The 26,082-nt window shown below is 35.6% G+C and overlaps 1 protein-coding gene across 1 annotated transcript; it reads left to right on the top strand.

Moving 5' to 3' along the window:
* The first annotated feature begins 173 nt into the window (after positions 1-173).
* On the top strand, positions 174-18,349 carry LOC137394728 (zinc metalloproteinase nas-15-like). Its single transcript, XM_068081492.1, has 15 exons — positions 174-230; positions 3,259-3,342; positions 4,810-4,890; positions 5,561-5,636; positions 6,209-6,344; positions 7,504-7,682; positions 10,960-11,196; positions 11,323-11,457; positions 12,490-12,618; positions 12,725-12,871; positions 13,259-13,318; positions 13,499-13,621; positions 14,037-14,186; positions 14,393-14,551; positions 18,102-18,349. The coding sequence occupies exons 3-15, from the start codon at positions 4,861-4,863 to the stop codon at positions 18,224-18,226; spliced, it is 1,686 nt and encodes a 561-aa protein (XP_067937593.1). The 5' UTR covers positions 174-230; positions 3,259-3,342; positions 4,810-4,860; the 3' UTR covers positions 18,227-18,349.
* Positions 18,350-26,082: the final 7,733 nt, after the last annotated feature.

Genomic DNA, 26,082 nt, shown 5'->3' with positions numbered 1-26,082 from the left:
GCCACCCTCGCTATAGAGTTGAGCCAATAGGCTGCATAGACTACAAATATTACAGTCTTTGTTCGTCCTTCTGTTGAAGGTTCTGACCGTCTGTCAAAGGTTTTGTCTGTCTGTCTGTTGGAAGCTCGCAAAAATAATTGCATAATATGGGATGTGAGCTCATGACATTTGGCTTAATAGCACTCTTACGCCTCGGCTAACCATTCACCTTCCAGCATATCAGAAGACTTGTATGTATAGTTATTACACCTGAAAATCTCTCATAGCACACTAGACTGCCAGGGTACCGGTAATTTTCTTTGTTAGGGATGGCAAATTTTAAAAACTCACATCAGTTTGGTTGAGGAGTGATCACGACACCTTACATAGAAGCTTTTACGCAGTCTTTCAAAATATAAGAGTACATATTGTAACTTAGTACTTATGCATACAGTTCTACACAGCTCATCTACGGTGTTCAAATAACATTCAACATTGTGTCATATTTCTCTTTTATCGCCTTGAAGTAACAGATCATGAGACTACTAGAGTAACTGGTAGTGTGGTGATAATATAAAAAAGACAACGAATACTGTCTCGGAATTGAAGCAACAGATCATAGAAAACATAAGCAAATATCTTTGGATTAATATTTTATAAAGTCTCTGAAGTCATCTAGTAGTTATTTTGTCGAAGAAAGTGAAAGTGATGTTATAAAAGTGGAGAGGCTGGCCATAATAATTTATATATATAGTTCTCAGTGTGTGTCCGTCTGATTCGGTCTGTCCAACTATAGCTATTGACATCTTGGAGTGAAGAAACAGTATTGCAGAAGATTTAATCTCACAACCTTCCATTCTCTAGACGACTAGCTAACTAATTGAGCTACGCGAGATGCATAGATTCATTGGGCGATATAAGTCGCTACCGACAAAAGGTTAAAATATGCATAGCGACTGCATTACGGCGCAACTTCAGTGAAGTTTGCTTTCACTGCTCTTATTAGTAAGCTTAGCACTAGGATACTAGCGTGCTCAAATTAGCCATTGGCAATGTGCCAGACTAATGGCACGCGGCAGGCAACTACATTACCTGCTACTGTTTATAAGCTGTTTTTAAAACCCGTGCAATGCTGGGAATTCCGCTAGTTAAAGATGAAATTAAAAACATAGAACTGTAAAAACAAAAGCAACTGTAAAGTTTTTTGATTTGAAGCTCTCATAGTTTAGCTTCTCACCGCTACAGTCAAACTTCTACTTAGCATTTTATAAACAGGCAAATTTACCAACATAATCAGTGAAATGTTGAAAATATTTGACCTTGAAAATGGAATAATTTTCTGTATAGGACGGTTAGAGTTTCTCAAAGCATCACCACATTGCAAGCAAAAGTGAGGAGGCTGAAGTTAAAAATTTAAAATAAAATGCAATAAAATATAAAAATAATAAAAAACATTTAAGCTAAGTTAGTATAAACTTTACCCGGTCTTAGAGTGAATGTCGCTGTGTCTCTGTCACCATCTCTACTAAGAACATGCATCGCTAGACCTACATGTACATATCTGTTTGAGCGTCTCAAAGTTACAATAACAATAAAAAGATAATTTTATTCATGACTTGTTTTGTAATAAATTGTTTTTGATTTCCATGTTGAATTTAATTTATCTGCAGCACCTCTTAGGAAGTCATCCTAGTCTTTTAGGTTTTAGAGTGTGTTAAAATAACTTCAGTATATTGCAATGTAAATATTTGCTCCAACATGTGATGGTTTAACATGCGAAGCAGGTTTCAGAAAACATTCTACTTGCTGTATGCATTTTTACTGCCCTTTTAAGTGTTCTTACTTATATGTGCAGTAGTCTTAATCTACGATGTAGGTAAACTTGGTCTAAGTTGTAGGTAAACTTGTTCTAATTTGTAGGTAAACTTGGTCTACGTTTTAGGTAAACTTGGTCTAAGTTGTAGGTAAACTTGTTCTAAGTTTTAGGTAAAGTGTGTAGAATTGTAAATCCTCTGACGTATGATGGCATGGATGCAAAGCACTTTGGAAGTACGGAAATGATTCACAGAACATTAATTGCAGAGATAATGTCAGTTGTGTGTTTGCACATTGATTGTTAAATGCACCAATTTCGTATCTTCATTACACTTACCTTCGGTCAGCGAGGTCCAAAATGTTCAGTCAGTAATCATCTTATCAGTCATCTGCGTGCTTAGAGTGTTTGGAGCTTTAAAAGAGGCTGTTGTCATGCCAAGGGTCACTACGCGTTGACGCGGCTGATAGGTAAATTCGCTCTTAGCAAGCAATAGCTTATCATACACACGGTGCTGGTCACCCGCTGTCACCTGTCTACCAACATGCAGAAGTTCTGCTTACTGGCTTTATTATCACTTCTGGCAGCGTCTGTATTGTATGCTGCTCCTCAACAGGTATGTACATACTGCTGTCTTCACAAATTTTTGTAGTTTTCTGATGTTTTATTGCATATAAATTTGACTCTATTAAGAAATAAAACGCTCTTTATTGCTAAAATCAACTTTCAATTTTGTATTAGTTCATATCGTATCAGTAATGTCAACTTTAGGATTGTTTAAACCAATCTTGCTCAATTAACTATGCAGTGAATTTTGCAGCATGAAATGGCAAATGTGCTTATGTCGATTTTTGTCATTCAAATGTTTTTTTTAATTCATCGCTGCCGCATGGAAGTAAACTTTTAGCTCAGGTCACCATAAAACTCTGCCGATTAATTTCCAAGTTTGAGTAACAACTAGAATTAGCGTTGCTTGCATTCGTAACTAAAACATTTTATTGAACTACTGTACATATACAAAAAGTCACTTTGTAATTTATTTAAATTTCAAACCAAAAAAATTTAAAAGCTAAAAGAATTTTAACTAGTAACCAAAGGTTGTTTATGTTTAAACCTTAGTCTAGATTATGTAAATGAAAACTGGGTCAGAGTCAGCAGTAATATCTGATGTCGATCATCTGTTATCTTTATAATAGTTATTTACCACTGTCTGCCGTATATTGGATGATGCCGAAAATGAGGGTCTGCTTGAAGCTCTATTCAGCTTTATTTATAATATAATAACTAGAGAATATTAATTTTATTAACAAATTTACCGTCACATATCCTGGTCTTGCTGCCTTCAGCTCATCCTATTAAATGAAGGTTTTTATGTATTATTCCATAAAGAGTCGCTGAAGTACAAACATTGTTTTAACACTGAGAGAAAATTGTCTATTCACATACTTCAAAACATTATTTTGCAGAGAAGTGAAGACCTTGACCTAGAAGATGAACCATTCACATTAGTTGAGGGTGATATACGCATACCCAAATCATTCTATCAAGTGGTAAAAGCCTCTGCCATTTAGTTTGTACCACAAAAGATTTCATATTTCACTTATTTGGTATTTTATAATAATAATGGAATTGTGCTATATTTAAAATTATAATTGCATTGCAAAATATGTTGAGTCAATTTCAAGATTAATGAGTGTATGATGTCTACCTCGAAGTATACTCCATGATTTTCACTTGAAAACTGTATATGTGAAGCTTTATGCTCTGACCATTTCACTAAGTGAAGTATAAATGCAGTACGACTTCGACTTTCGACCACAATCATCAAAAAAGCTGTTTGAAAAGCGCGTTGTTTAGATTTTGAAATAACTTTTTGCATTACAAATAGTTCAATCCGTTTCAATAGTACAAACGCACTTGTTCAACTATCTTTGTATTATTTTGAACCATAAACTGTTTAATTAGAAAGAAGGTAGTTTATAAAGTACACTAAATCTCTCAAAAACGCTCCAAAAATAGAACTTGGAAATGTAGCAGTGTATCTGTAGCGACTTGTACCCCAGCTTTGTTTCCTCATATAAACATGTTTACACAAGCTTGTTTCTTTATAGCTTATACGTTTAAAAAAATATTTTTGAGTTGTATAAAAAGTGTAGAAATAACCTATGTGTTTTATTCTAATAATATATAAATGAAATAGTACACTAATACATCACATAAATACAGTATTTCATCAACTCCAAGGAAGACTTAGATAACAAGAGGAAGAGTAGTGTCAGTGGACAGTTGAGTTGTGTCATTGAGTTTACCCAACTTATCTCGCAACTGTTTGAATTCGGAATGTTTTTGGCATCAAAAGCAATTAATTCTCAAGTTTTTTGTGTGAATTTCCCAATTTGTTTGACATTTTAGATCTTAACAAACTGAGGTTAGACTAGATTAAAATTTTATGATACAGGAAGTCTAAAGATGAACTGACACACAAAGTAGATTTTATTAGAAAGTATCAGTATTTTTCTATCATTTGTGATTATTTTTGATGTTTGAGGTGATCTGACAGCCAGGATGTTTTAAGATTAAAATCAACTTAACTTTATTGCGATTAAAGTGCTCAGATTCGAGTGAAAGTGCGATTATGACATCTATAGTTGCACTTCAGCAAACATACTGACAGAATAGAGGCGCGTAACGCTGTAACTTGACCGCAATAGCCGAGATCAATAACAAGAGAGACAGGCAGCCACACAATTACTGATGTCATTTTGGCACATATTTCTCTTCTGAGTGATTTAACTGCAATCAAGTTTTGTCGATTTTAATCTTGAAACATCCCGGCAGTCGTATCACCTCAAACATCAGAAACAATCTCAACTGATAGAAAAATACCAATAACTTCTGACAAAATCACCTAAAATGTTGTGTAAGTTTTGCATTCTAAATGCAGGATTCTCATATGAAAATGCCTTTACAAGCTTCAGTATATTTTCTTTAATCCAGGTTATAACAAACATTTGTAGAATGAGGAGCAGGACATAGAAGATGAACCATTCACATTAGTTGAGGGTGATATGCGAGTGCCTAAATCATTTCATCGAGTGGTAAGGGTCTCTGCTACATGTTGTCTGTCACAAATACTGTCAAAAACTAATTTTTTTAGTAGCTAAAATATTTGGACTTTTAATTAACTATCGTTATACTATTTGCTAAAAATCGTTTTGAAAAAAAGATTTTATATTTATTACTGCAGTCATATTACATATGGTAATTTACAGCTATTCGTATTTCACTGCATAACGTGAGTTACTTTTTAGCAAGTGATCTTATATCTTTTCCATGAGATATTATCCGAACCCAATTCAACCTCTACTAATCTTCTCAATCACTTTTAAGCCAACACATTTTTAATTCAGACCAACTCTTATCTCTCCGTGTCTCTCTGTTAGAACATCACATTTTGTAATTGTTACATCTTAAAATTGTAATTTTTGTATGTTTTCATATCAACCAATTACTAGATTGCACCGATAACCAATTGTAACAGACACAAATAGCCTGTACCTTAGCTGGTTGGTGTCTGTGTCATATTACTGGGTGAAGTCATCATATCCATAGAGTCTGCATGTGTAGATCTCACAGATAGAATAAGGTTGATTGATGATTATGGGTATTCCTAGAGCTGATGTGAGATTGATTTGGTAGTCTTTAGTAGTTTCAGAGATGTTCACTGACACAGATTCATGTAACTCGCTGTCCGCTGTTGACTTGTAGAAGAGGAATGCTGTGGCTGACAAAGACTTGTTGTGGCCAAACGGTGTTGTTCCATACACAATAAGCTCTAAATTCAGTGAGTTGCTTTTCCAGGTTCATTATCTAGCTAGTGTCAGAGTTTGTTATTAAATTATATTTTCACGACAAATATTTCACATTCAAACATGTTTTGATTTCTGATTTTTGGGAGGACTGCGATTAACTGTTTATTTTTGAGCTTTTAAGAGCTTGTAATCACATTCCCACATATTTTGCACCTACAACACAGCGGAGGAAGACATGGTGAATCTTTTGATACCAAATAACTGTAATGTAAATTTTGTTGCAAGTCAAACTTAAAGATACAGATAGCATGGTAAATGACTTGTACAGCGAAAGCCTTTTCAACACTATAAATGGACTAGCGTAAACCTTGCTTAAAATACAAAAAATTATAGCAGAAGCTTTGCTTATGTTACTGGCTGTACAGTGAAAGCCTTTTGTATATTATAAATGGGACAGCGGAAGCGTTTTTAACACCAAATAGTTTAACATAAGCCTTGCGTACAGACTGACAGTATAGTAAAAGCCTTTTTTTACATCATGAATGGTACAACAGAAGACTTTTCATCACTAAACGTTATAACAGAAGCCTTGCTTGTATTACAGACAGTACAGTGAAAGCCTTGCTTAGAAGGTCCATGCAGATGATCGAAGATGCGACACAGATTGGAGGCAAAAAGTGTATCGCGTTTGTACCTCGCGCTGGCCAGACCAGCTATATCCACATTGAGAATTACAAAGAGTAAGTAGTTGTGTCTTCAGTTCGTTTAATTTTTTATTGAAGTCTGCTGTTACATACACGTACATCTGGTCACTTGAGTTTGGTTCACACTGTATCGCTGCATGTCGGCTTTCTCTATCGGAGATTATTCGTCGACTACGTGCACTTTAAACTGATAACATCTTCGCAAAGCGTTCATGTCAGAAAAAATTGCGGCCATCCTAATATTTCGCTAAGCATCCATGACATTCCGCGATGTGCACCACTTCGGTGGTGATGGTTGGTTGTTGTGGATTGTTTGATCCATAGTTCTCTTCATAATAGTTGCTGCGGGACTAGCATTTCATCGTTTCAGTGACCCCCATTGTGTAATGAGAACATTATGTCACGGATTACTCGTGGATATAAATGCTGATGGGTTTGTGACAGTGTGCACAATGTTGTTACAGACGTATTGTAGTATTGTTGTATTATTGTATTGCAATATTGTGTGAACCAGCCTTAAGTTTTAGCTGTACAATAACCTTAAGAGTCATCCCTGTCACTCGATATTATTGTTTACTTAAAATATAGTAACCAGTTTTTTTCGGTGACAATTCAGACATTCTAATTATTTCGCAATCATCTCATGGCTTGTGATGTTCAATACTAGAACTTTACATTCATATTATCAAACTTTTACATACACAGTTAATTGTAGTATTTACTTCATACGCCAAAGTCAGTATGTCAGAGCAAATATTCCCATAAGAATATATATTCTGCTTTGTTTGATTTGTTGCAGAGCCCAAAAACAGAACTTCAGGTACTTCAAGTACTTGTAGATAGCATTTAAACAAATGCGTTGTATATAACTACATGTATGTAAAAACTAAATTAAAGAAGTAATCATGAGACAGGGGACTTTATTGTTACTTTACATTAGAGACACTTGAAAACTCATGCTAAATATAACTTAAATGAACTTAATTTATACCATTTTATTTTCACGATTAGTTTTTAATTTTTGTCAATTTTTACATATTTAGAAAACTGATGTTTCAAGAACTTTCACATATTAAGCGTTGCAAAATGATTATTTCTTCCATTTGTATTTTGCATGTGAAAAGAGATTTGTATGAAGAAGTGGTCATAAGTTAAGGTGTGGCTGTAATTGCAATCATGCGTTTAATCTTTTCAGTTGCTCCGCTGAGCTGGGCCGGAGAGGAAGCGCGCGACAAATCGTGGCAATTGGGAACCAGTGTTACCACAAGGGAACTATCATACACGAGCTTTTACATACCCTTGGATTTGCGCATGAGCACAGTCGATCAGACAGGGATGAGTTTATTGATGTTCACTATGAGAACATTAGACAAGGTAGACAACTCCTTCATTAGCTCCGTTCTGTACAACGTTGTTGTCTCTTCACCATAGCCTTTACCAGCTTACGGCACCAGCGGTTTCTTACACAACTAAAGTTTAGTTTGCGTTTCAATCAAGACTTTGAAAGCCTTATAGAGTGTTATAATGAATAAGCTCATTATTTTGTGCTATACTATATTATCTGTATATCTAAAATCAAGTATTTGTCATATGTCCAGTTAATAGCGATTGGTTAAAATATGTCAACTGCGAAAATACTATTGGCTACTACTAGCAAGCATACAGTCCCATGCGCTGTGAGAGATCATAATGTGTAATAATTACATGTATATTGTAAAGGAAACTGTTGTGTCCCCTTGACTGCTCCACAAGAATCAAAACTATTGAGTGCAAGGCAACAAGATAAATATGTATTTTACAATATATATACAAGAATACAAGCAAGTCAAAGTGTGCGCGTAAAATGAACAGCATGCAAGAGACTGCCAGGGATTTGGGACCAAATTCTCACCAGCGGTTGTATCTTCTGCCAAGCCGAGGCTTGGCCTGGTCGTGACGTTGGTCGCTTTGACGTTGGCTAGGCAGCTGGCCCTGGCCTCGGCGATCTTCCATCACGATATGCACAATTATTGCGTGGTTTAGCAGTAGTACGCTTGGCTTCGCATCTGTGTATCCAAATGTGTAGGTTTAACTCCAGTGGGGTGCAATTTTTTCTCAACTGCTGGATTCAGACGGACAGACACGGCTCTTATTATAGTAAAGAGATAAACTAGATTAAGTTACTAGCTTAAGTTACTCAAATTTATTGGATAAAGCACTTAGCCAATAACAACTACATTACTTGACAGTGTTTATAAACTGTTTTAAATTGTGAGTGAATGTGTAGCATAAGAAATGTTTTTATAACAATCTGTTTTAGCTATGCCTCATGCTTTCAAATATTTGTATTATGCATTAGCCAGACACACATAGAGATAAACAAACACTTTCATTCAAAAATTAGAATGCTAAATGCTGTATATGTTAAACAAAAATAAATTTTCAATGCAAAAACTTCTTTATTACCCGTGCAATGCTGAGCATTCAGCCAGTTATTTAATACTCCACACTATTCTATACTATTCCACACTATTCCACACTATTCTATACTATTCTACACTATTCCACACTATTCCACACTATTCTATACTATTCTATACTATTCTACACTATTCCACACTATTCCACACTATTCTATACTATTCTACACTATTCCACACTATTCCAAACTATTCTATACTATTCTACACTATTCCACACTACTCCACACTATTCTATACTATTCTATACTATTCCACACTATTCCACACTATTCTATACTATTCTACACTATTCCACACTATTCCACACTATTATATACTATTCTACACTACTCCACACTATTCTATACTATTCTATACTATTCTACACTATTCCACACTATTCTATACTATTCCACACTATTCCACACTATTCTATACTATTCTATACTATTCCACACTATTCCACACTATTCTATACTATTCTACACTATTCCACACTATTCCACACTATTCTGTACTATTCTATACTATTCTACACTATTCCACACTATTCCACACTATTCTATACTATTCTACACTATTCCACACTATTCCACACTATTCTATACTATTCTACACTATTCCACACTACTCCACACTATTCTATACTATTCTATACTATTCCACACTATTCCACACTATTCTATACTATTCTACACTATTCCACACTATTCCACACTATTCTATACTATTCCACACTATTCCACACTATTCTATACTATTCTACACTACTCCACACTATTCTATACTATTCTACACTATTCCACACTATTCTATACTATTCTATACTATTCCACACTATTCCACACTATTCTATACTATTCTATACTATTCCACACTATTCCACACTATTCTATACTATTCTACACTATTCCACACTATTCTACACTATTCTATACTATTCTATACTATTCCACACTATTCCACACTATTCTATACTATTCTACACTATTCCACACTATTCCACACTATTCTATACTATTCTATACTATTCCACACTATTCCACACTATTCTATACTATTCTACACTATTCCACACTACTCCACACTATTCTATACTATTCTACACTATTCCACACTATTCCACACTATTCCACACTATTCTATACTATTCTACACTATTCCACACTATTCCATACTATTCTATACTATTCTACACTATTCCACACTATTCCATACTATTCTATACCGTTCTATACTATTCTGTACTAGCCCCACTCTTGAAATGGAAATGCGGCTTCATGACTGTTGCTAAACCAATCATTTTAATTCATTACTATATGGTTGCAATGAAATCCTTAAGCTTTTCAATTTAATTAGTCTCAAAAATTTCTATTGTATAATCAAAATGTTGATGAACGATAATCTTGTAGTTAGCCTTAAAGTTTCGCTTTTTCTCTCGCAGCGCTTGTGAGAAAAAACCAATGCACGTATAGTGTTATCTCTATTAAAAACAAGTTCTATGACATTCTAGTTCGCCGTGATAGATCATCAGATTTGTCGACAAAACAGGGCGAATAAGTAGCTGCCCAATTGTTCAGAAATACTTCAAGGCAACCAATTGGTGCTGGTGTTATAATGTCAGTCTACCATTGGAATATCGCTGAAAGCTATCTTTTATTCTAATCTTGACACCTGAAGACAGTCAGGTGACGGACAGGTAGACCACTTTTATTATAGTAAAAATATATTTTTGTTCTGCTGTATTGTAGGCGTATAAATTATTTGTATTTAGTTGTCATTTGCAAAATAGAAATTGCTGTTTAGACAAAATAAACAAATAATTTTAAATGGATGTCGAAGATGTGCGCTCCGCCCATTACATTGATTATCAAATCAATGTAATCATGAACCATAAAATAAGTGAAATTAATCAGAAAAAGGAGACGTTGTCGATGCAAACCAATAATATTACAGTTACGATACAGTCAACAAATAAAAGAGTTAAGTAAAGTTTTTCCTATTTGTATAGCCAAAGAGGTGAGTATGGAAAGATCTTGGAATGGAATAGGCAATTTGCATGTATTTTGCTGTTCTTATAACGTAAGTCCTTATAACGTAAACTTTTCTGGAACAGACTATTTACATTGCAGGAGCGTCTACTGTATGTACATGTAACCTGATTGCTTCTTGTCGTGTCACTCGTTAGTCAGTCATGGTTGCAAATACAGGTGCTGAAGCAAACTTCAAGCTCTACGCCGATGGCGCGCTCTCAAACCTAGGATTTCCCTATGACTATGACAGCATCATGCATTATGAGTCTGATAGCTTTTCTAAGAGGCCTTCTAGTCTCCTCACTATCACCCCTAAGATCAAGCTGCCTAGTGGATTCAAGCTCGGCCAGAGAGACCACCTCAGCATTGTCGACATCGAAATGCTTCGAACTCTTTACGGCTGTCATCCTTCCGGTATGTTCTTCTTTGCATGTGCTGTCAATTTTATAACCAAAGTGAATTTATCTAGATAGATGCATATGGCAGCTTGGCTGTCATGTAGTTATTGTCTAAACTAGGAGGTTTCTTGTTGAATTGTAGAAGCAGTTAAAATTGACTCTGTATGTGAAGACAAACTAACCAACTGCTACGTATACGGTCAATCAATGTGTACAAGGTACCCAGATTGGGCTAGCACACACTGTGCTCAGACCTGCAAGATCTGCAACCCACCAGGTATTTGTTTTCTTAAGAATAAAATTCATAGCTAAAACCTGTCATCATTCAGCATATACATGTATATTGATATAGCCCTTGCTATTTGACTCTTTCGATATAACCCTTGCTATTTTACTCCCTTGATATAGTCCTTGCTATTTGACTCCCTTGATATAGTCCTTCTTACTTTACTCCTTTGATATAGCCCTTGCTATTTGACTCCCTTGATATAGCCCTTGCTATTTGACTCCCTTGATATAGCCCTTGCTACTTGACTCTCCTTGAACTAATCATTTCTATCCATGGTCTTCAACATTCTTATGTTTTTGTATAGGTACTAAGGCGAGCTGTTATAAAAGCTTTCCGTAACAAAAGAGTTAATATATACTGTATATATTACCATTTAATGTCACAAAAAGCGTCGGGCTGCTTTTATATGCTCTAACTAGCCGAATGCCTAGCATTGCATGTGTAATAAAATGATTACCCAGTAAATTTAAGTAACTCACCTTGTAAGCTAGTAGTCTAAATCTTTACTAAAACAATAGTGATGTTTGAAGCAAGCTTAATAATCATTACTTTATGAGTAACGAACAACTGTGCTAGCTAATAGCCCCAAGCGCTTTAAGCGTGAGTGTTTTTACCATGTAATGAACGTCATCACAATCATTTATCACTTCTATCAAATGGACATTGTAGTGTAGTGGGTTAGCCATTTGTCTGCAGATCTGTAGATTGTGAGATCAAACCCTCTGCGAAGTGAATTTTGCGTAGCTGAGTCTTTATTGCTATAATCGGACACATGGATGACAAACCAACAGACAAAAAATAAATTTTGTGACTTATATACGCGGGATGTGCCTATTTTTCTAATTTTCAAGATTATTTTCTACTGATCTCTGAGTAATACTATAATACTATATTTGTTTTGTTTGATTTACTTAAAATCCAGAGTTGACCGGAAAACTTTAAGACTCTGATGATCGCTGCGTACATCTATTACTTTCCCCGACTTCTCTGCTTGATAAAGGAATGCTATTTTTGTTACAGTGTGTGAGGACAAATTGGCCGACTGCCACGCATATGAAGCAAATATCTGTACCGTCTACAAGTCATGGTCGCAACAAAACTGCGCCAAGTATTGTGGTTTCACTAACTGTGAATCAGAATCAGCTCCTGGTTAGTTTAGATTTGATAGTAACTAGAATGTTTTGACGCTGTCTATTTGTAGCATATCAGACAGGCAGTTTTGCAGATAGTATATGCTTATTTATACTTGCACCAGGTGGCAACGATGATGTCACAGAAGTTACCTCTACACCAGCCGTTATTACCTGTGCTGACAAGTTTGACTGTTCACACTTGGACAAGTCTACCTGCTCCTTTTCTCATATGAAATCGAATTGTCCCAAGTTTTGCTCTGTGTGTCCAGGTGGGGTTATCTTCTCTTTTAGCATAGTATGGCTTTAGAGTCGCCCTTCTCCACCTTTGACTAGTTCTGAAGTACATGTTCATGAAATAATTTTTCCTTTTTTAGCTGGGGGTAAATTTTATAGAAAGGCTAGCTAGTATGTTTAGCGTAAGACTTGTGCACAGTTCATTGTCCATATCTATGCTCGGACAATCACGAAAAAGCAAGGCTATTTAGAATGTTTAGGTCTATATCAATGTTGAAACAATTACGAGAAAGCAAGGCTATTTAGTACGTCTATGTCTATGTCAATGTTAAAACGATTACGAGAAAGCAAGGCTATTTAGCATATCTATGTCAATATCAATGCCAGGGCTAATAGTAACACAGATTATTCTTGCCATATAGGGAAGACAACACCGCGTCCTACGACCGCACCGATCACCAAGCCTTCAACAACTACAAAAGGTGAGTAAAATTCAGTGTATTGCCCAAAGTTTTAAAGAAGAATAGGTTTTTATATTTTATTGTAAAGATACAATATTATTAAAATAACAGATGATGACCAAATTAATATAATGAAAGCATCCAATTCTCTTTGGATATTAACTGATTCAGTGAGAGTAGTTAACTGTCTCCTCTATGTAGGTGTAGACGACTGCAAAGACACGATAAACGACTGTTCAGACTACTCTTTAGATGCCTGTGCAGGTTATCCAGCGTGGGCCAACAGCAAGTGCCGCTCTTACTGTGGCCTCTGCCAGACAGCAGGTAGGCTTCTGAAATGTAAATGTGTACCATCTAATTAGTGTCTAGGTGAACTGACAAGCACATGCTGAACTGTTTATGTCATCAGGTGGAGGCGTGTTTACAAAATGAAGATAGTATAATCAGATTTCTTCAGTTTTTTACCTTTAGTACAAAATAGGCAGACCAAAGCACACATTTCTTTAGTGAAATTATGGTGAAACACTTATCTAATCTCGCCGAGTAAAAGTTGTTCAGTTTACATCGGGTCCTGGCAATGACATCGATGATGGGGGTGGGTTAAACAGATCAGTGTTCCTGTATTTCGTTTGGTCTAAGTTACTTGCTATAAAACAATTCTTGAATACTTATTGCAGTGGTGCTTTGGTTGATCATGATTGATACTGCGCGTGTATAGTGCTGTTACTATGTGTTATAGCTATTAGCACTGTTGCCACTTCCACATCAACCCAGCAAGGTGTTTGTAAAGATACGATAGACGACTGTTCAGAATATGACCGCAGCGTTTGTGAGAACTATCTTGATTGGTCAAACAAGAACTGTCGAAGTTTCTGCGGTCTGTGTGAAGGTAAGGGCTGAAGAAAACAAGATGGATGAACATCTTTGGAGCAATTTTTTTTAATAGTTTTTAGATTTGGTTTTACATTTTTCGAGTTAGCTTTTGCTCAGACATTTTACAAGGATGATGAGATTTGACATTGGGATTGATTTGACAATGAGATTTGAATGATGAGATTGAAATCGACACTTATGAATTATGCTGCTGTTTGGTAGCTACAAGTACAGTCGCCCCTCCAACCACACGTCAGCAAGGTAACTGCAAGGATCAGATAAATGACTGCACTGCCTACGAATCCAGCGTTTGTGAGAGCTATCCTGATTGGTCGAAAACAAACTGTCAACACTTTTGTGGTCTTTGCGGAGAATCTAATGGTAAGGGAGAGTGAAAATGAAATATATGTATATCAACATCTATTGGGCAACTTTTCTCAGTTAATGATGCTGTGAAAAACTATAATAATTTATTGGACTGAAAAAACAACATTCATTCTGTAAGAAACATCCTCAAAAGTGAGCTAGCCTTAAATGCAGTATGATACAGAGTAAAAAATATGATATGGATCCTACATAGTTAATGAATATTTTGGAAATGTTAGTGATTTGCAAATTGCAAATTAAAATCAGTTTTTTGCTAAAGATACCATGAGCACGCCGACAGCATGAAAACACAACTTCTTGCCCATCATGCAAGGAGTTGTGTTTTCATTAGCATTCCACCAGCAACATAACATAGGGAGAACCGCACAGAAACCAAGCAGAAGCACCTTCGTGCCTTCTTTTTATATATTTGGCTGTGGTTTTTTATGTACAAATATACACATATCTATTAACTTACATGTATATTGTGAGTTATTCTGAAATTGGTGTGGTGCGCTCAAGGAGTCAACTTACTTTACAAAAGTTTAACAACTGACATGCCTAGCTAGATACCTAATTATGATATATACCAAACGTTGTATAGAGTGCCAGTTAGAGTCCTACATACAACAGGTATGCAAGTCTGTTATGTGTCTGCTTTGTTAGCCGTCGAAGTTCTGTCTGCAGCTTGTCGTGTTCAGAGTTTATTCTCCGTCTTGTATGAACGTGAACACTGTAATTGCATTAAAATAGTTGAAATAGTGTGAAACACCCTAACTACTGACTACAAATGCATCAAGCAGTGTCTCATCCTTCCGCGACCATTTAACTTTGGCCTCCACCTGTCCAGCTCTCACCATGTATGTCTGCAAAACAATCACTCAACAGTAAAAATAGAGTGCTCTATCTATAATATATAATGAAATATCAGTGTTTGTTTGTCTGTCATTTGTGTATCCAATTATAGTGATAAACTTAGAGGAATGAAAAATCCGCTTCACACTGGAATTGAACTTGGAACCTCCAGTTCCGTGTTCCAGGCCATGCATTATTACAGCAGTGATAATCCTTGTTACAGCAGTAACAAAGGATTATTACTGCTGTCAATCTTTCAATTGCTCAATGACATGTTAACACTTACTTTAGGCAGCATAGCTAGCTTGTAACCATGGTAACTGAATGTAAACAAGGTTTCGGAGTCCAGCATGTTCAGCAAAGATCCTGGAGTCATTTCACAACAATGTTTGACTTGATGAAATCTTTGATAGACATGGCATACGAGAAATCATACAGCAATATTTTTATTTTTTCATCACTCTCTTGCTAAGAATTCATACTTGCATGACTAAATTTAGAGCTTGGTATTTTGAAGGTTAAACTATTAATCTGCGAAGCTAGATTAGGAGTTTAACCTAATTACTAGCTAGATTTAGTAAACACTAAATATTCTTACTACTGCTACTAAACACACTTAACATACTTTGACCTAATTATTAACAATAAACAACCTGATTAACCTTCATGGATTGCTAATACTGCCATAACATGGTTAAAAATTGACAATTATAAAAAATTTTGAAGTACAAAATGTTTCTATCTTTGATAGTTTCAATGAAACTTTCTAAAAAAAGTTTTAAACTCTTTGAACAATAGAGAAAACTGCATCACTGTTCGAAGGGTTTTAACTGAATTGTTAGTTCAGAAACAAGTCAACAGATATTGATAACAGTTTGCATTGACCTTGTACTGTTTCTAAAAGCTATGGGCGTTGCTAAGGAGGTTGCTAAGGAGGTTGCTAAGGAAGTTGGTAAGGAAGTTGCTAAGGACTTTAAGCTAAAGTATAAAGACTTTAAAGGTTGACTTGCAACAAAATTCACATTACAGTTATTTGGTATCAAAAGATTCACCATGTCTTACTCTGTTGTGTTGTAGGTGCCAAATATGTGGAAATGTGGTTACAAGCTCTTAAAAGCTCAAAAACGAAAAGCCGCTGTAGATTGGAATCTATTTATTTCTCTGACGTAATCATGAAATTTGGTTATTGTCTGTTCATGTGATGTTCTCACGTGAATTGAAAGGCCAATCAAAAGCTCAATATAAAACTTATCGTAGTACTAGTTTATGACAAACACTTCGGGTTTTACCGAAGACCCCGTATCAAATATAGATGCTCGCTACTTTACAGTTTTGTTTCGGTTGGGTCTAATCGGCAAGTCGTAATCTGATCATGTGACCCAATACTTCGCAAATAGTTTATGCAGCACTTTTCGATTATCACAAGTGACCAACAGGCTCGTCATGATTGTCAGACAATGATATGTACTCCTTCGAGCTAAGGCTAAAAAATTAAACGAATTTTTACGGTAAGCTATAAGATATCAATGCTAAAAGTGACAGCATTACAATGACAATAAAACAGACGCGTAAGAACAATAGACATGGTTTTATTGAATGCGTGAAGTATATTTGTGAAAGTATTTCAACGAATAAGGCTGCATGAAAGTGTAAACAGAAACCATTTACCACAACTACGTCACATTTGAGCCGTTTTGGAAAGAGAATCCAAACTACGGCGGTCTCGTGTGGCTGCCATTAACTGTTCGTTTTTGAGCTTTTAAGAGCTTGTAATCACATTTCCACATATTTTGCACCTACAACACAACAGAGTAAGACATGGTGAATTTTTTCATATTAAATAACTGTAATGTGAATTTTGTTGTAAGTCAACCTTTAAGCTATTTATTAGACTGAGTAAGGTTTTTTGAGATGTGCTGCAAGAAACAAATATGTGAGATGTTTGTCACCTCACTTGTAATAAGCAATCAAGATATGTTCATATCAATTAATGTTTAACACATTAATTGATACGAACAGACATTACATAATACATAACATAGCATATATTTATTATATACATGTATGTTATGTATTATAGGCATATACATGTATACAGTTACACGAAAGAGATTATCTCACACTGCCTGCCGGTCTCCAACACCTGATAAATATGAATTTTAATATAAACATTGGTCATAGTTTAAATCTGTATCCATTTATTTTATATTAAAAAATTATTCTAATGTTACATACCTATCTTTTATTTTCCATCATACTTGCTAGTCATATTTTGCTGGATGCTAGTTCACTTCTATTCAGAAGGCTAAAAGTGAAGAGTAAAAGTGTTTTCAATGTTAACAAACATGTTTGAGTGAGATCTGAAACTGTATTGAAGCAACTAATGAAATTATTATTTGCTTTTCTTTAAAGAAAATGATTGATAATGCTACTGTATAAATTTGTCAATCTTTATTTAAAATTTAAATAGTTTGTAGTAAAAAATATCCATAATTTCTAGCAGTTTAGATTAGATATGTAGTGGCTACTTTGCAGCCAACAAGTGAAATCATTAAAAACCAGTTTGTTTATGTACAGAAATATGGAACCCGTAATAGGGAATTACTTACAACGGTAGTTGTCTCGCAAGAGAAGACAACTCCTTTTTTAAACTATTGTGTTTTGTGAGTTGGCATAAAGGTCAAAGCTATGGTGTACATTCTTGTTGCAGATTCTGCAAAACCAGCGTGTCTAGACACAAAGAGTGATTGCGCTGAATATGCTTTGGAAGTTTGCACTAGCTATGCTAGCTGGTCAAGGGATAACTGCGCTCTTTACTGCGGCTTATGCGACTGAGCCAGTCTCCTTCTGAAGCATTCCGTCACTTTGTTAATTTGTGCCAATATTCAAAAGTATATTTGATATTCTAGTTAAATCATTATTCCTTTCAATCAGTCAAATATTTTTGCAAGTATTTATCATGGTGGGTAAAATAAACTAACAGCTATGACCTCTGTTTGCTCTTTTTGTATAATGAAATAATTCTTTATATGTCAAGTTCAGCAAAATCAGGAAGAAAAGAACAGATCTGAGCTCATGCTGTTATGAAAACGGCTACCCTAGGGATGACATGAATTTACTAAATTTTCTGTACCGGCTTTTCTCTTACAGCTGATGAGTGCTCTAGGCATCCATCTTCCATGTAATTAGAACCAAGCAGAACACTATGTGAGACATTGATAACCAGCACGGTTTGTTCTCTGTAACTATAAACATCAAAAGGTCATCTGGTTCAGTTCTAGCTGTGTACTGTATGCCTACCTCTATGCATACCTCTATGTATGCATACCTCTATGTATGCATACCTCTATGAGCTAAGTTAGCAAAACACCCATTAATAGTTACCTTTTCAGAATTACTCCAAATGATTACATGCGTAATAATCATAAACTACATAGCACTCATAAAGGATAAGTGTTGGTTGTTTCTGCTTGCTTGGTTGCTATTGGCAACTACTGGTTGCTATTGGGGACTGGTGGTTACTATTGAAAACTGTTGGTTGCTTTTGGCAACTAATGGTTGCTTTTGGCAACTAATGGTTGCTTTTGGCAACTAATGGTTGCTGTCATAGATATAGTAAACCCTAAATTGGTGAATAGCTATCATTACAATGGAGCAAAAGTGAGGCATATAATCGGCTGTTGTTTTTACGACGTTACGTCGTAGTGATGTGCATCACAGTATCAAAGCCTTCAATTGAGCAATGAGTTTAGTAGTGAAAGCATGCTTGTCATGCTAGTTTTTAAGTCATAAACGGAAGAATAAAACCAAATTCTCAATGAAATATCATCAGAGGTGACTACAACACCCCAGGTTATCCTGAATTGCCCATAACAAGACAGAACTTGAACGCAATACAAGAAGTTCTCAACAATATCATAAGCTATCTATACCAAGCGGAAAGCTGCTAGTGGAAAATAATAGGAAAACCTTCATCATTGGTTTTGAGTCAGCAGCCAAATCTGTACATGGCATTGCACAATATCTTTTCAGCAACTACCCTTACATCAACTACTTTCTAACCTTTAAGATCAACCAGGATCACATTGAGACTCTGTTTTCCACGATACGATCTAAGGGTGGCTGTAACAATAACCCGGATGTGCAGTGCTTTAGATCTGCACTTCTAGCACTGTTCATAAAAGCAGATATCACATCAAGTACCAATGCTAGCTGTATTGATCTTGATGTGAGCAGGGCTGAAAGAACTGGCCAACTCCTGCTACATTCTCTGGCTAGAAAGGAGAAGGAAGAGACAAAAGCTGAGGAAGGTGAAGATGAGGAGTTCGGTGATGAGGAATTTTTTCTAACTCAAATATGATGACTGTATTAAGTTCTTGACTGATGTAGTAGTGGGAAGAAGAAGTAGTGATGACATAGCCCTAATCTCAGTTAAAAACAGAGTAGGATTGGTGACGCCAATCTCATTGATAGGTCGAATATGTATTGCTGTAGAAAAGTGCTTACGTTCACACATGGATAGTTATGGTATTACACAGAGAGTTTTTAAACAAGTAACATCACAAACAATAAAATATATTTTATTAAATAACCTCAATCAAGGTTTTACATGCACAGTGCATGCCACCAATCTACTCAAAACTATTATAGTAAACCACTATATTAAAATCAGAATACACTATGCCGCTTCAAAGCAGGAATCTAGTTCAACAAACCTTAGACAAAAGCTATCACGTCTAGTTATTTTCAGTCATGTCTAATGGGTGTTTAACACAGTGGCCCAGCTTAACTGCTTCTAAATATCATTTGATTCATTAGTTTGTTATTAGTTTAATATCTATTTGGTCACTCTTTGTATTATCAATGATATAGAAGCTTCTAAATCATTGGTATTATTCATTACCATAGGTGTAAGATTTTTGCCTTTCTAATCCAAAGTCATTATATAAGTTTTATATATTTTCAATAGAATATGCAGTCTCAGATGCACAAACTATGGAATAATTGTGCAGGTTTTAGTGTTAAGTCAATAGGAATTCATACATCAGCTGATTCACTCTACACATCACCATGACGTTGCATCATGCTATTTCTAGGCCTCACTTGATTATTCGCATATCTAGGGTTTACTATATCTATGGTTGCTGTTGACTACTTACTGGTGGTTGCTATTGGCAACTGTGGTTGCTATTGGCGATGATTGCATACTATTGGTTACTGCAGTTGATTTTGGTATAACTTCATCATACACAATGCACTAGTGACACTATAGATATAATTAATCTATCAATGAAAACAACAAAAGTAATAATTTGATTTTACGGGCAGATCTGCAGTTTGAACTGAACTGTTAATGCAGCTCCCCTCTAGCTTGGTGAATCATGTACTAGCTATTCACCTTCAAAGATGCTTTTCCAACATTTACCTAGCTTACAAGGTAGTTCATTGAGAGTCTAGTGACAGAGTTGTACTTAGAAAACGGCCAGGTAGCACATCCTCTTAAACAACAGACGAGCCAAAATACTGCAGACTAGCCAGCATCTAAACATCTTATAGTAGCTTGCACACGACCTTAAAATAGAAAAGGGCGGAGCTATAAGTGTCGGCCTCACATTTTTCAAAAGTTGCGTTATCATGTGTAATGACCATTTCAAACAGGATCGAGTTGATTAGTTGATTTCCATATTACACGTGCTTAATAGGCCTGAGCAGCTGTACTGTGAAAAGTCTGTATGAAAAATTAGCTGTATGAAAACATAGCTTTGTCTATAATGGTTTTTATATTTGCTAACTGAATTTTAAAAAAAAATGGTGGAGGAACCTTGAACGCTGGAGTCGTCAATTATTGTAAAGCATTTGATATCTTACAAAAGACGTGTGTAATATAGAGATAATGGTCTACCGCATGGCTTGCTAACACGGTTCCTGCAAGCACGGGCGCGACAAAGACCGCTTACAGTGGCCTCGGAGAAATGTTCTAAAAATAGTACTGGTCAAAATATAGCCTCAACTAAAAGCCACCGGTATGCAGGCTTCATTGTACAATGCACTTATGTACACAATACTAACTTTGCAAATCGACCACCTTGAAGCCAATTAGTTTGCATCAAACTTTAGGTGCCTCGCGGACACAGAAAAGTACAGCGGTGTATGCACAGCGGCTATAAAAGTTACCTGCGTGTTCACAGAAAAGTATAGCGGTGTATGCACAGCGGCTATAAAAGTTACCTGCGTGTTTACAGAAAAGTACTGTTGTGTATGTACAGCAGCTATAAAAGTTGCCTGCGTGTTGACAGAAAAGTACAGCGGTGTATGCACAGCAGCTATAAAAGTTGCCTGCATGTTGACAGAAAAGTACAGCGGTGTATGCACAGCGGATATAAAAGTTGCCTGCGTGTTCACAGAAAAGTACAGCGGTGTATGCACAGCGGCTATAAAAGTTGCCTGCGTGTTCACAGAAAAGTATAGACGTGTATGCACAGCGGCTATAAAAGTTGCCTGCGTGTTTACAGAAAAGTACTGTTGTGTATGCACAGCGGCTATAAAAGTTGCCTGCGTGTTTACAGAAAAGTACTGTTGTGTATGCACAGCAGCTATGAAAGTTGCCTGCGTGTTGACAGAAAAGTACTGTTGTGTATGCACAGCAGCTATGAAAGTTGCCTGCGTGTTGACAGAAAAGTACAGCGGTGTATGCACAGCAGCTATAAAAGTTGCCTGCGTGTTCACAGAAAAGTACAGACGTGTATGCACAGCGGCTATAAAAGTTGCCTGCGTGTTTACAGAAAAGTACTGTTGTGTATGCACAGCAGCTATGAAAGTTGCCTGCGTGTTGACAGAAAAGTACAGCGGTGTATGCACAGCAGCTATAAAAGTTGCCTGCGTGTTCACAGAAAAGTACAGTTGTGTATGCACAGTAGCTATAAAAGTTGCCTGCGTGTTCACAGAAAAGTATAGACGTGTATGCACAACGGCTATAAAAGTTGCCTGCGTGTTCACAGAAAAGTACTGTTGTGTATGCACAGCAGCTATGAAAGTTGCCTGCGTGTTGACAGAAAAGTACAGCGGTGTATGCACAGCAGCTATAAAAGTTGCCTGCGTGTTCACAGAAAAGTACAGTTGTGTATGCACAGTAGCTATAAAAGTTGCCTGCGTGTTCACAGAAAAGTATAGACGTGTATGCACAACGGCTATAAAAGTTGCCTGCGTGTTCACAGAAAAGTATAGCGGTGTATGCACAGTAGCTATGAAAGTTGCCTGAGTGTTCGCTTCAACCTATCTCTGAAAGCTAGCTTTTTCTAACATGAACTTAATATAAAAAACAAACGCAGAACACGCCTTACTTACGCGCTCACACAAGACCCACTCAGACTTAGTGTTAAATTATTCCCCAGATTACAGTGCAGTGGTGAGCAGATTGCAGTGTCAGGCTTCGTATAAACAAGCATTGAAAACATTAACATTAAGCTGACTATGGTTTGCAGATGCGGAAAAAATTGTTAGAAAGAAGCTAGATAACTTGTTGCGAGTTGAGTAATGGTTTCCTTGGCATTATGTCCCAACTCTCAAATGTTGGAACAGATGAATACAAATGATGCTTGTTTAAATATTCCTACCATCATCATTGTATAATTATGAGAAGCAATTAATACTTACTGACCAGTCCCTTTTCATTGTAGTATTACTAACGCTACTGTTATTATTTTGAACTGATCTGCGCAATATTGCTAATGGCCAGTATTCTTTTTAAGACTGAGAGCTACTTCGTGGGAGTGGAGTAGTGTACGAAGGGCTACTGGTTTGATACAGCCAGTAGCCCTTCGTACTACTCAACTCCAGTGAAGTAGCCCTCAGTCTTAGAAAGTTTGATGACCATTGATCTACAGTGTATTACTGCTTGATACTTTTTTTAGAGCAAAGATAAATATTCAGAACTTAGGTGCTATTATACTTGTTAAAAAGGTTTTTTGCCTTTTAATTGTGCACTCAAACATTTTAAAGATTTTTTTCCGACATTATTTTAAAGATTTGCTGTGGTTATTACGCTGTTATATTCATCTTACAACAGTTGTTGACATTAGAGTGTTGATAGTAACGGGAAACTAGAGTTTTAACTTCTGGTCACGAACCTGGTGCCGTTGTTGACACTTGAGTTCTGATAGTAACAGCAATAGTAATGTCAATCTATATAATTATATAAATCTCAAAGATTGTGTGTCATCTGTGATTCTGTGAATCGGTGTGTCTAGCTATAGTTATTAAAATCTTGGAATGTAAAACTTCATTCGTGCTGGATTTGAACTCACGAAGATTACAACCACATATTTCTATCTACGCATTTAACCACTGAGCTACACAGTCCTTAGAATTCTGCGGCTCTTATCATATACCGTATACCCTCTTTTTGATTGCGCACGCTAAATGACATATTAGTTGATACATTGCGCCTACACGTTATAAGACCCCCATTATAAAATGTTTTTGCTTAATTCTATAAAACACGATGCTTTTTCATCCTTGCCCTACTAGGGTGAATTTGTTTTTCGCCATATGATATCAACATTAATTTTTCTCCAAATTAAAATTTGCCGATTGTATCTCAGTTCAGTTTATGGTAAAAACAGGTTTGCAAGCAGATAAGTGATAAAATTTTAGTTACTGAAAGTTTGAAGTTTACTAAAATACATACTAAAACTTCCCTTAAATATGTGTTTAGTAAACTAAATTCATTTTAGATTAAAGTTAAATTCAGCGTTTATGTTACACCTCTGTCTGAAGGTAAGAACTCTCTACCTAGTACATTGTAATGTTATATTATTTTGCAGATCATAACCACAAAATGCACTAGAGTTATTGTAGGTAACTATAGTTACTAAGGTTAACATATTGTTTAGTTACTGTATTTTAATGATGATGATTTTGATGATTTTACTAGGAGGTGATTACATTAGATAATTACTATCATGAGTTTCTATACCACTCTATTTGTACATCTATACGGTATTTTTACCTCATGATGCCAACACTGAAACGAACTAAAATCGTATAACTGTATACCAAATAATTTTTTATTGTGATCGTAGCAAAACAGACTCTATACAGCCATTACTCGCTAATGATTTCACATTTAAATTTGAACGCCTTCACAGTTTTATTTTTCTTCCTTATTTATTTCAATAAAACACTTCTTTTATGATATGAAATTTAATATTAAAGTTGTTTAAAAAAGTTTGAAAACCTTTACAGCTGTTTTATTTTTTCCTCTTAATTCAAACTGCACAAAAAACACTTTTCTCATGATGTGAACTCTAAAAGTTAGAATGGTAGATGTTGTACATGTATATGTTAAATAGAAATAAATGTTATGTCCAAAGACTTTTTATTACTCGGGCAACGCTGAGAATTCATCTAGTCTTGTATAACGATCAAATACAAGTTTTGAAATAAAGTAGGTAAAAAAGATTTAGCTGGCAATTACTCTCTATATTGTTCAAAAATATTCTAAATCTAAAAAATTCTTAGGCGTTTACTTGACAACGAGAACGCAACTCCTTACCTACTTATTCATGTCTATACCAAGAACAATAATTTAGCATTTTCAGTTGATTTCAGATAGTTTTGATATGATCTAATTCAAATTTCTATCTGATTTTGAATGTAAAACTTGCAGGGGCCGGTGATTATATGGCATCACATTTCAGCACAGTCATCATGTTATGAGTTTTTTAGCAAATATAAGCATTGTTGTTTTTTCAACTCTACTGACTAAAGTTCAAGCTAATCTCAACAAGCTTTCAATTTAAGAAGCAGGAGCTGGTATTAATGCTCCCGGTTTTGAAACTGTTAACAGCAAATATATTGCTGAACATAAGAGCAATGATGTCAGAGGTGGTAAATAGAAAGGTCTCATATTGCTAAATTTACCAGGTAGAAGTTTACACTTCAATGTTGAATGCGGTTCAACCTTTGCTTCGTTATTTGTCTTATCTAAGATTGGGGGCGTTGCAATATATATTTACTATTTAATTGGTAATAATATTTACAATTGGAAGCATTTTAGCTGATAATATTGTAATGCGTAAATGTCACAGCGTCGCATGTTTGCAATGAACTAAGCACTTAACCCTAGAGACGATTATGCTATGTGTGCAGTATACGTAGTTGGTCTTCAAAATGTTGGTCATTCTGTTCACCTGTGAGATATCAGCTGTGTATCAAGTCTAAGTTGATATGAACCCTTAACACAGCTCAATTTAAGCAGAAAATGGTTCTTTTAGAAAATTGAAAAATTAAAAAAATGTTTTTTGTAAAGATATAGCAATGATTTTTGTCGTAATGTGTTAAAAAATTTGTCAGATGTCTAAAAACTTATGTGGCAATCAGATCAACCCGCTGTAGCATAGACCTAAAATAGTTTCAGGAATTGTTTTCCCATCAGCTCATACGCCCGAGAAAACTTGACTGCGTGGTTTTGCTTTGTTGTTTTTTGTATGCATTTTTGGTCACCTTGTGCTTACTAAATTTTTAGTATAACTCCAAAGCTTCAAGTTGATTGGATTACTAGTTTTGAGATATCCCCGAAATACTGAAAACACCGATCGAGAAACAAAAAATGGCTGCCAACAGAACGTTAGTTTTTAATGACGCACTGATTGAAATTATTGGCAATAAAGGATCAAAATAGACAAGGCTAT

Source organism: Watersipora subatra, chromosome 4, assembly GCF_963576615.1.
Source record: "Watersipora subatra chromosome 4, tzWatSuba1.1, whole genome shotgun sequence".
NCBI lineage: Eukaryota > Metazoa > Bryozoa > Gymnolaemata > Cheilostomatida > Watersiporidae > Watersipora > Watersipora subatra.
This window is presented reverse-complemented; position numbering and strand designations above follow the sequence as displayed.

Bases quoted from the DNA above. Each gene is read 5' to 3' on its own strand.
- LOC137394728 (XM_068081492.1), top strand. From the start codon at position 4,861: ATGCGAGTGCCTAAATCATTTCATCGAGTG. The intron at 11,197-11,322 runs GTATGTTCTTCT...GTTGAATTGTAG, and splicing joins TTACGGCTGTCATCCTTCCG to AAGCAGTTAAAATTGACTCT. The intron at 13,622-14,036 runs GTAGGCTTCTGA...TATGTGTTATAG, and splicing joins TGGCCTCTGCCAGACAGCAG to CTATTAGCACTGTTGCCACT.